Raw genomic sequence first — 12,452 nt, 5'->3', positions numbered from 1 at the left:
CTTGTAATGTGTAGAATGAACAAGAAATAAAAAAAGACTCTTTGCATTCAGAATAGCTGTAATCTTTTCAAATGTATGTAAATATTACAATATTTTGTAAGTTGCTGCTCCCAACTGTGCATCCATTGTGTTTTCTCAGAAAGCTGATTAGCCACCATTAAATTACAATTAGACATATGATATGAATTAGATTAGGATACAAGCATATATAAATTAAGCTAAGAGACAGCAGCATGAAATTTCAAGAATAAGCAAAATGGGCTCTACATCCCTGTCATGGTTTTGAAATGCTAAGTTATCTTATTAAATCCACTAATTCTACGTTCACTGTAAAATTAAAGCAAATGTCATTCCAAATTCCATCCTCCTCTAATCTCACTATGTAGCAAGATCGGGAATTTCTACTCCAACCAGTATTTGCTGATCAAACAGAAGTAGCCTGAAGCCATCTGATCAAACTGCAGAATACATGGCAGGGCTATGCAGCAATCTGGGCTCAAAGGAGAAAAAAAAAATTAGTATGCAAACGAACCAACATATTCAAGCTATCAGCAGCACCTTAAGTCATATAGAATTTTAAGATACGCAACAGTTTTTTGTATGTTTGCATACACTTTCACTTGCACACAGTGCAAGCTCTAGTTGTGACACTGGACAAAATATGGTCTTATAAATATGTAAATAATCCTAGTCCTAATTTAATTCATTTTCAAGAGTACGTAAGAAGGATAGTCAGCTTTAAGCTCTTAAAAAACAAATCACTCTGTTCTGAAAAACTTTCTGGACAAGGACATTCTGATGTAATAATAATAATAATAATAGTAGTAGTAGTAGTAGTAGTAGTAGTAGTAGAAGAAGAAGAAGAAGAAGAAGAAGAAGAAGAAGAAGAAGAAGAAGAAGAAGAAGAAGAAGAAGAAGAAGAAGAATAAGAAGAAGAAGAAAGAAGAAGAAGAAGAAGAAGAAGAAGAAGAAGAAGAAGAAGAAGAAGAAGAAGAAGAAGAAATAGAAATAATGTGGCAAAGACAAGCAAGGGTAGTACCAATAGTAATAGGCGCCTTGGGTGCAATCCCAAAACAACTGGAGCACCACTTGAACACCATCAGCATTGACAAATTCGTCATTAGTAAATTGCAAAAGGCAGCCTTACTAGGAACTGCTTCCATCCTGCGACGATATCTGTAATACCATCAAACATCCACATCTGCCAACCCAGATCCTTGGTAAAGACTCGATAGGTAGACAAAAATGCCAAATCCAAATCCAAATCTGGCTGACTATGTGATGATCAATAACAACAACAACAACAACAACTATTACACACCCATGTTTAGTGACTATCATTTTTAAAATGCTTTCCAAGTATTCCTGACCTTCATTTCTTCCACTGCATTCTCTAGCTCATCTGGATTCTTATATTCAAAATCCTTCTCCAAATATTCCTCTTCAGCCTGAGCCATCCATTCTTGCATTTCCGCCACATCCTTTTTGAGATTGACAGCTTTTTCTTGATTTTCTGATAATTGATTTTTATGGCTAATGATCTAGCAATTCAAGCAAAGCAACGTAAGGTGGACAGCATTATTTAAACTCATATTATTTAAAGAGTGCTGTACAACTGATGAAAAACACATGATCAATAGAATAGTGAAAGTTATTTTGAGATAGTAACGTTCAGCATTTTCTTCAACAGGAAATCTAGGAAATAATATTCTATAATTACAAGAACTGGCAAACGTAACTAATACAGTTCTGCTTAATTTTTAATTATTTACTGTTCACATTAACAATGAAGTAACCCATGATGATAATGATGTGGTGGTGGTGATCATAGTTATCATGAGGGTTAATAAAATATGTTAGCAGTAGTGAATTAGCAACAGATTCTTGTTGCAAGTATTTAGATTTCATACAAGACTAACCCATTACTAACACTCTCAGTTCCACTTAATGAACTGTGTTTTAAAATATTTTCTTCCTATTGAGTATGTTCACAAGTCCAGTCCAGAGTATAGACTGACTAACCTGAAAGAATGATGTCATTTTTTATGTTTTCTAAAGAGCATGAGGGATGCAAGGAAACAGAGTTATAGTGTGGGTAAAATCTTATCATTTAGATGATATGGAAATATTGAAAAATTCCTATCAGTATAAATAGCAACAACAATTGCCCTACCAGTTAAACAAAATGGCTCATTTGATATATTTTTGGATGAGAATTTCAAACAGATAAGGAATTTAGCCTAAAACAGCATCATCTATCTGGCAAGGTGACTTAAAAAATAAAATTTGAACTGAAAACATCCCAGAGCCTAGTTTACACTATATCAAATCTTATAGCCCTCTAGCTGAATTACTACATAACTGCCAACCAACAATAAAGAATATTGGAAGTTGTAATTCATCCCATGTTTACTATATTAAATTATAGCACTGTATATTAGTTCTATAGTTTTAAAATTAAATTGGTTTATTATAAAATTGATGGTTTCTTATAGAGTAACGTAAGAAATTAAAAGACGCTTGCTCCTGGGGAGGAAAACTATGGCAAATCTAGACAGCATACTAAAAAGCAGAGACATCACCCTGCCAACAAAAGTACGTATAGTCAAGGCCATGGTTTTCCCAGTTGCAATGTATGTCTGTGAAAGTTGGACCATAAGAAAGGCTGAGTGACAAAGAATTGAGGCCTTTGAACTATGGTGCTGGAGAAGACCCCTGCAAATCCCCTGGACTGCAAGGCGATCAAGCCGGTCAGTCCTAGAGGAGATCAACCCTGACTGCTCTTTAGAAGGCCAAATCCTAAAGTTGAAACTCAAGTACTTGGGCCACCTAATGAGAAGGAAGGACTCACTGGAGAAGAGCCTAATGTTGGAAAGATTGAGGGCAATAGAAGAATGGGATGACAGAGAATGAGGTGGCTGGATGGAGTCACTGAAGCAGTAGGCGTGAGCTGAAATGGACTCCAGAAGATGGTAGAGGACAGGAAGGCCTGGAGGAATATTGTCCATGGGGTCGCGATAGGTCGGACATGACTTCACAACTAACAACAACAACATAGAGTATTTAGTTTGCATTTTCATTTAGGCACTTGTAAATATGAAAGTGGGATTTTATATGTTGAAAATAAAACATTACGTTTGATATTGATTGGTTGCAATGCATGTAACAATGCTACTACTTGAGTACAATGACAGATATGAAAATGCAAGAGTAATAATACAAAGAACTAACCTGCTTGCTTAGTTTGTCCCACTGGGATTGAATGTCTATCAGTTTGGATTTCACCCAAGCATTAGCAGGCTGGCTTCTTAAAGAAGAATCAATTTCCTTCATCTCTTTTAGAGACAACTCAATCTTTTCCATTTCAATAATAAACAGCTGTTCATAAATGAGAAAACGTATTTTAATATCTATTTCCAAAGATGCAACTTGAGATGTTGCTTATTTCTGAGACACTTTTATGGATTTCAAAGACTTACTATTATGTTTGAAAAAAATAATTAGCAAAATAATTTAATATATGGACATACAGAGGGGGGGGGAATGTCATTTCATTATCTCATATTAACCAGGGGTGAGCAACTCCTTAATCACACTTTACACTGTAATATTGAATCACCAAAATTTGGTGGCAAAATGACCATTTATTAATGATAAGGTTTTTATCCCTGGAAGGAGATTTAAGGGATAAATGGTTACTTAATCTTTGGTTTGATAAAAAAAAAAATCTGGATACACATAACATGCTTAATGATAAACTATCATTTAAAAATGTCAGTGTTCATACAGCACACATAGTAGAACTAAACTACATAACTATATTAACCAAGCTAATGGCTGCAATCGAGATAGCAGTCCTTCAGATATCCAAGGGCATTTACCCAAATAAAGGAAACATCTTTTTTTCTTTTTTTAATATTTATTTATTTATTTATGTCAATAGCCCCTATCACTTAACACCAAAGCTGAATAATAAGAAAGGTGTCTATTAAATACAAGAAAGTAGGTAAAATAAGCAATGGATTTATGTATCTCCCTGTGAACACAAAAGCTTCAATACTGATCAAATCCATAAAAGATTCATGATATTCTTGATGACTGACACAGCTACAAAATGAATACATCTAATTCACACTAGCACTGATACCAACATAACTATGCTACAGTTAGGATCTGCCTAAAAGCTGGTTCCAAAGATCCTATGATGCTAGTTTCAGCTGATTATAAAATGTCTATCTTTGATAGAATAAGCATTAGATATGGGAGTATCTACAGATTTTCAACTTTTGGTTCCAGATATGACGGCCTAACTGACAAATTTAAAAAGAAATAATTTTTATGACATACAAGATGAAGGCAAGAACTACACTGATTCAGTTCTGTTTTGGAAGACTCCAGCAGCTAAAAAAAAGTATGGATGAGAATGGATGCCACTATTCGTTATTCATTTTTCTCTTTCTGTGAGCCCCATACCGGAGACTCATGAACTAAAACCATGCATTAGGAAAACGGAAGAACCCTATTTACTGCCCAGAGAAAGTATACCATCACATAAGGGTTTATGTCTATAATGTGGAGAATCTGCCATTATGCATAGTGGTTGCCCTACTAAAAAGTCTTGCTTCTGAAACATCAGTAAAATTTCATAATTAACCCAAAGGGGGACATTTTTTCAGCATATTCTCTACGTATCTGATTTGGCTTGTAAAAAAAAAAAAGATAATCCAAACCTCCAAGGGTTCAAAGGCTGGTACAACTGAAATTAAGCAAGCCCAGATCTGTCAAGCCACTCATCAGACCTACATCATTACTGCTACCTTGCAAGTGGAGACTAGGACCAAAAAGAGCTAATAGCTCTAATAAATTGCTTTTAATTAAAGGAGGAGAGGGATTTCCTTAGGGAAATTTTCCTCTAAGAATAAAAGTAAAGGGATGGTAACTAGATGTGCCAAAGAGAATGAGCATAAAAATACAAAATGCTAAAAAGTCTATATTCTTTTTCTAAACATTTATCATAACAATTAAGATGTTTATGGGTAGCATCTGTGAATCAGCACATAAGATTCTTTGTGTGCTAAGAACCAGGCTACAGATAGCTTATTGGATTCCACCGATGACATACATAAAAAGAGACTTCCTTCTTCCATCTTGCATTTGCATTATTACTCTGCATGCACAAATTGAAAATATAGCAATAATAGCTCCTTGATAACAGAAGCTTCATGCAGTGTTCTTCACAATGTTTAGACACAGTCAAACAAAATGTAAATATACAATAGTATAATAAATTGATAAATCTTACCATGCATTGATCAAGCTGTTTCTGAAGACATTCAGATTCTGTTTGCTTCATTTGGTCTTTCATTAGGAACTCTTTCACAGAATCCAGCCACCTCTGAACTAATTTTGAATCAGCCTGGATATAATATACGAAAGTTAATGTTCTGTAATGTGATGTACAGTATTACTCAAAGGCCAAATATTCAATTGTCTATAATTAGTTACCATGTATATTTTAAAAATGCAAATATCTGCTCATAACATTTTACTAGGTTCATGTAAATACTTGTTAACCAAGAAATCCACTAGACAGACATATTTTTAAATGACAGTCAACATAGAGTAGTAACTACATTAAACAAGGAAAAAAACAGTTTCTGAGTTGCCTGAATAGTAGATTTACAACCCTTTAGACTCCTATCTTGGAACTGAGCAAGGACCAGAGTCATATTTCAGTAAAATAGAAAAACATGTGACCAAAAATACAATTTTTTATTACATTTATGTAGGATTATTTATTTATATGATTTACATGGCTGTCAATCTCACAAATGCAACTCTGGGCAGCTAACAATAGGTTAAAGGCCAAGAAGAGCAGCAGCCCACAATGATTAAAAGCAACTGTAATAAATATCAAATGCAATGTGCCTAAGATTAAAAAAATTCCTTCCTGTTGCAAATCAAATAGTAGGCAAGCAAAGCACAGCCAAGCCAACTAGCTTCGCCTAACCATCTGGCCCCAGTGCTTCAGGGAAAAGCCAAGATTTTGAAATCTTATGGTCACGGCCATCCAGATCTCATGGAACTCAACAGGCTCCATGAGACAGAAGGCACATCTCTTATATATCACATTCATAGAAGAAACTGGAAAATGTTCACCCTGTTAGATCTGATGGGTAAAAATAAGTGGAGACAAGTAATCTAGCATATAACCTGGCCCTGTCAAATGTAGGCTTTTACAGTTCCTGTCTGCTTTAGAAAGGACATTAGGTATACTTTCTTTTGTAAGTTACAGGGGGGCAAAAAAGTATTTAGTCAGCCACCAATTGTGCAAGTTCTCCCACTTAAAAAGATGAGAGAGGCCTGTAATTGTCATCATAGGTAGACCTCAACTATGAGAGACAAAATAAGAAAACAAATCCAGACAATCACATTGTCTGATTTGGAAAGAATTTATTTGCAAATTATGGTGGAAAATAAGTATGTGGTCACCTACAAACAAGCAAGATTTCTGGCTCTCACAGACCTGTAACTTCTTCTTTAAGAGGCTCCTCTATCCTCCACTCATTACCTGTATTAATGGCACCTGTTTGAACTTGTTATCAGTATAAAAGACACCTGTCCACAACCTCAAACAGTCACACTCCAAACTCCACTATGGTGAAGACCAAAGAGCTGTCGAAGGACACCAGAAATAAAATTGTAGACCTGCACCAGGCTGGGAAGACTGAATCTGCAATAGGCAAGCAGCTTGGTGTGAAGAAATCAACTGTGGGAGCAATAATTAGAAAACGGAAGACATACAAGACCACTGATAATCTCCCTCGATGTGGGGCTCCACGCAAGATCTCAGCCCGTGGGGTCAACATGATCACAAGAACGGTGAGCAAAAATCCCAGAACCACACGGGGTGACCTAGTGAATGACCTGCAGAGAGCGGGGACCAACGTAACAAAGGCAACCATCAGTAACACACTACACTGGGCATTGAAGATGAAACGTGGCTGGGTCTTTCAGCATGACAATGATCCCAAACACACCGCCCGGGCAACGAAGGAGTGGCTTCATAAGAAGCATTTCAAGATCCTGGAGTGGCCTAGCCAGTCTCCAGATCTCAGCCTCATAGAAAACCTTTGCAGGGAGTTGAAAGTCTGTGTTGCCCAGTGACAGCCCCAAAGCATCACTGCTCTAGAGGAGATCTGCATGGAGGAATGGGCCAACATACCAGCAACAGTGTTTGCCAACCTTGTGAAGACTTACAGAAAACGTTTGACCTCTGTCATTGCCAACAAAGGATATATAACAAAGTATTGAGATGAATTTTTGATATTGACCACATACTTATTTTCCACCATAATTTGCAAATAAATTCTTTCCAAATCAGACAATGTGATTCTCTAGATTTGTTTCCTCATTTTGTCTCTCATAGTTGAGGTCTACCTATGATGACAATTACAGGCCTCATCTTTTTAAGTGGGAGAACTTGCACAATTGGTGACTGACTAAATACTTTTTTGCCCCACTGTATATTACTTCACTAAACATCTGAACTTTTTTTCCTCCGCAATTTTGTTTAGTCATTGTCTTGAATCCTTAAAACCAGCAGTCCTCGATCTTTTCAGCTCTATGGATCAGCTGCAGCAGCGGCAGGGGAGGGGATGATTTCACGTGCACACCCGCTTGCACAAATGGAGCTTCATGAGCTCATTTGCTGCTTGCATGGCCCGGTTTCCAAAGGGCCATGGACAGTACCACTCTGCAGGCTGGGGATTGGGTACCCCTGTCTTAAAGAACCTACTAGTAACCTAGTGCACATTGGGTAGCAGAACCCTGAGCTCGCAATTCCAAAAACTTTCTCCAGTTTATCAGGACTAACAGATTCATCCAACCCCACTGATCTGCACAGAGTCAAATTCCAATAAAATCCAAGGGACTTTATTTGACAGATGCCTAGAATAATGCTCACAATACCTTGCAATGTTCTTCTGGACCGTCCTTAACAGGCTTTACACATGGCTGCCAACTAGTTGTCCATAAATGTAATAAAGAAAAAAATTACTATGTTTTGCTGCTCTTATTGTCATGAGGTAAACCTTAAGAAAGGCTCTCACTCACACTTTAACAGTTTTACTTCAGGAGGAATATGGGCGTTTCTTATGCCAATTCATCTCCTGGAGTTCCTCTGAAAACCAGTACAGGTTCCAGGATACAAGGACATAGAGGGTCCATGCAGGTACAGTTCTGTCTAGGGCAGTGATGGCCTAGTACCGAGTACCCAAACTGCACCCCAAAACCCACTTATGTATCACCGGGTGCCAGGTGGGTGTGCCCCATTGAGTAGGTGTGACCCATTGGGTGGGTGTAGCCACTGAGCGGGTATGGCTGTGGTGGTAACGGCAGACTGGGAGAAATAAAAAAGTTCAATCAATCAATTCCAACTTTGCGAGATTTTTTTTTCCCCACGAGAAGTTAAAATTGATTGATTGATTGAACCTTTTTTTTTTGCACACGGTGGTGAAGGCCTAAAGTGAAAAGGTTTTATAAAACCCAGCTGAAGGCCTAGGACTGGGGCGATGCCGTGCATGCCCAGAGAAACGACTCTGCGTCCCACGTGTGGCACACGTGCCATAGGTTTGCCACCACGGGTCTAGGGCTATTGTTACTCTCTCATTCCAAACAACAACTAAATCCTCAGCCATGCCCCAGAACCATACATTTTAGATTCAGCAACATTCACATTTAGAATTAAATTCTCACTGCAGCCAATTTTGGTCACCATATCACAAAAAAGATGTTGAGGGCTTGGAAAAAATTCAGAGAAGAGCAACTAAGATGATCAAAGGCCTGGAGACTAAAACATATGAAGAATGGCTGCAGAACATGGGTTTGGCTAGTCTAAAGAAAAGAAGAAATAGGGGAGACATGATAGCAGTGTTCCAGTATCTGAGAGGCTGCCACAAAGAAGAGGGGGCCAGGTTGTTCACCAAAGCACCAGAGGGAAGGATGAGAAACAAAGGTTGGAAACTGATCAACGAGAGAAGCAACCTGGAATTAAGGAGAAACTTCCTGACAGTGAGGACAATCAACCAGTAGAACAGCTTACCCTCAGATATCGTGGGTGCTCCATCACTGGAAATTTTCAAGAGACTGGACAATTACCTGTCTGAGATGGTATAGGTTCCCCTGCTTGAGCAGGGGGCTGGACTAGAAGACCTCTAAGGTCCCTTCCAGCTCTATTCTATTCTATTCTATTCTATTCTATTCTATTCTATTCTATTCTATTCTATAAATGTTTGTCCAGTTCTTATATTCTTAGCTCTACCTCCAATTTTTATTCATTTATGAAATGTGTCCAAAACTGATGGAACATACTATAGTCCCAAAGATATTTGCTCAATTTTTAGAATGGAGGCCCTTATATCTTTTTCAGAATCTTCCCAGGTATTGAGGTCAGGCTGATAGGTCTGTAATTTACTGGGTCATTTTTTTCCCCTTTTTTGAAGATGAGAACTACATCAGCTCTTTTCCAGTCCTCTGGTAGTTCCCCAGTGCTCCAGGATCTTTGAAAAATATAGTTCAGTGGTTCTGAGATCACATCTGCCAGTTCCTTAAGAACCTTGGGGTGTAATCCATCTGGTCCTTGTGATTTGAACTCGTCTAGGCTGGACAGGTGTTCACTTACCATTTTCTTGCCTCTCTTAACTTGTATTTCTATTTTGTTTTTTATGGCACTATTTTTGATAGGTTGGTCTGTTTTTTCCCTTTGTGTAAAGACAGATGCGAAAAACGAGTTAAATAGTTCTGCTTTCTCCCTGTTGCTTGTCACCTTCTTGCCACTTTCACCCACTAATGGACCAATCATTTCCTTCACTTTTTTCTTGTTTTTTTACACATTGAAAGAAGCTTTTTTGTTATTTTTGACTTTGGTTGCAAGCCTTAGTTCATTTTGAGCCTTAGTTTTCCTCACTTCATCTTTACAAGCTTGGGCTATTTGCTGATATTCTGACTTAGTTATGTGTCCCTCTTTCCACTTTCTATACTTGTCCTTTTTATCTTTCAATTGATCAGAGAGTTCTTTATGCAGCCATGCTGATTTCTTTTGAGAGCTGTTATTTTTCCTCTTTGTTGGTATTGTGCTAGACTGGGCCTTTATTATCTCACTTTTCAAAATTTCCCAAGCCTCTTGAGTTGTTTTCCCTTGGAGGATTCTCATCCATGGAATTCTTCCCAAACCCTCTCTAAATTTATTGAAGTCCAAAACTCTAGTTTGACTGTGTTCTATTGCTTGTGCTTCCATAATGTTGAATTCCAATATTGCATGATCACTTCCTCCCAAGGTTCCTATGGCTTCAATACCTTCTATCATTTCATCTCTGTTAGTGAGAATTAGGTCCAAAATGGCTAATCCTCTAGTTCCCTTCTCTACTTTTTGGGACACAAAGTTGTCTGCTAGGTTTGTCAGGAATCTGTTTGATTTTTCACTTGGTGCAGAGTTTGTCTCCCAGTTGATGTCAGGGTACTTAAAGTCCCCCATTATTATTGTGATGTGCTACCTACATACCTTAGTTAGCTGACTAGCAAAAAGTTCATCTATTTCCTGTGTTTGGTTGGGTGGTCTATAGTATACACCTATGGCAATGTCGTACTCCCCCTTTTATATTGACCCATATGCATTCAGGACAGTTTTCATCATTGTTGTGCTGTATTTCTGTAGAGATGTAGTTATTTCTTATATAGAGAGCAACTCCACCTCCTCTTTTATTTGGTCTGTTTCTTTTAAATAATTTAAATCCCTCTAGCTGTGTGTTCCATTTGTGGGTTTTGTCCCACCATGTTTCCGTTATGGCAACAATATCATATCTGCCCTCATTAACCTGAATTTCTAGTTCACCCTGTTTGCTGTTCATACTCTGTGCATTTGTGTATAGACATTTGAGTCCTTTATGACCAACCCTGTGTTTACGTCCTATATAACCTGTGTGGTGCCTGAGTTCCCCTAATGTCTTACCACCTATTTGGTTAGTGCACTTTGTGTGCCACTCGCTATTAAGAGCTTGATTTTGCTTGACAGCAAGATTGATGTTCTTGTCCACACACACACATCTATGTTACATGCACCGATAGCCCTATAATTTTTAGATTGCCGGGGACAGGGATGTTCTGTATCAGTTAGCTCACTGTCCCTGCTATTTAGTTAAAATATTACTCCAGAAAATCTGTGAATTTATAGCCAAGTAACTCAAGTCGTTTTTTTGATGGATGCAAACCATCTCTTTTGTACATTTCTTCATTGGACCAGCTGCTGACATCGTGACTAATATATCCAAAGCCTTCCCCTTTACTCCACTCCTTTAGCCACATATTGAATTGTGCTATACGCTGGCCTTTTCCATTTTGGTCCTTATACACTGGTAAGACCTCTGAAAAAATAAGCCTACAGACTATTCTGCTAAGTTTCTGCCCCAGGCTCTGAAAGTCATTCTGCACAGTGAGTACATCTTTTTGGGACAGATCGTTAGTGCCAAGATGTATAATAGCCTCCACATCACAGTCCTTGTTGGCATTCTTGATTATTTTACAAGTACGCTTCTTGTCCCTACTGGCAGTAGCACCTGGAAGACACTTGACCTCATTCGAAACCTCTGTGTCCTTTCCTAAATTTACATCCCTTATAATTGAATCACCAACCAGAAGGTGGCTTCTCTTTTTGGGTGCCTTTCTGTTCTTGCATGACTGATGTGTAATACCTGATTTGCACTTCTCCCTGTTGAAAATAAATTCTTCATCTCGGACCAAGATCCCCTGCTTATTTGAGTTGTCATCACAAATACCTTTACCTATCTCCTTAATGTCCCTATTAAGGTCAGCAAGGGCACTGTATCTGTTGTGCAGGGACACAGCAAAAGCTTTGTATTTATGGTTCACAGCTCTCACCCTGCCACATCCTACGGTTCTCCACACTGCCCTTCTCCTGCAGGATCTTTGTGTTAGAGGGGGCTGATAGCTTGTAGGCTCAGTGGAGTAGAGGGGCTGAACTGGACACCTAATTTCTGCCTGAAGAGCAGAGATCACAGACCCTAGATAAGTAATCTGTCCTTGTAGACTAGTGATTTGTTTACAGATAGGACAGTTTCCATGACTGAAAAGGGTACTGCGAATACCATATAACTATTACTGACTAATAGTTATATATTATTAAAAGAATCATTTTAAGGTTAAATATTCCTTATGGACCACTAACTCTGGACTCTCCAAATCAATCACTTTTTTTCCCTCTTTTGACTCAAACTAGATTGCATTTAAAGACATCTACATTTTTTCCTGTTCTTGAATACCCATCCCTTCTAAATATTGTCAGAATGTTATTCTATCATTTGCTTCTAGGTCTCTAATTTATCCTACTAATAGCTAATATTTTGCCTTTCATCTGTTTCTCCTATTAGTTTCCATTT

General features: G+C 38.0%; 1 protein-coding gene across 4 annotated transcripts in view; it reads right to left on the bottom strand.

Annotated features, from left to right (window-relative positions):
- Positions 1–12,452, bottom strand: part of UTRN (utrophin) — a 348,263-nt gene that overhangs the window by 242,534 nt on the left and 93,277 nt on the right. For all 4 annotated transcript variants that reach the window (XM_039346845.1, XM_039346844.1, XM_039346843.1 and 1 more), the window contains exons 24-26: positions 5,303–5,416; positions 3,232–3,378; positions 1,371–1,541 (exon numbers count right to left, since the gene is read on the bottom strand). In XM_039346845.1, coding sequence (XP_039202779.1) covers positions 1,371–1,541; positions 3,232–3,378; positions 5,303–5,416 — 432 coding nt within the window. The remainder of the gene's footprint in view (positions 1–1,370; positions 1,542–3,231; positions 3,379–5,302; positions 5,417–12,452) is intronic.

The sequence above is a fragment of the Crotalus tigris genome, unplaced genomic scaffold (genome assembly GCF_016545835.1).
Source record: "Crotalus tigris isolate CLP2741 ecotype Arizona unplaced genomic scaffold, ASM1654583v1 scf7180000018030.5226217, whole genome shotgun sequence".
NCBI lineage: Eukaryota > Metazoa > Chordata > Lepidosauria > Squamata > Viperidae > Crotalus > Crotalus tigris.
This window is presented reverse-complemented; position numbering and strand designations above follow the sequence as displayed.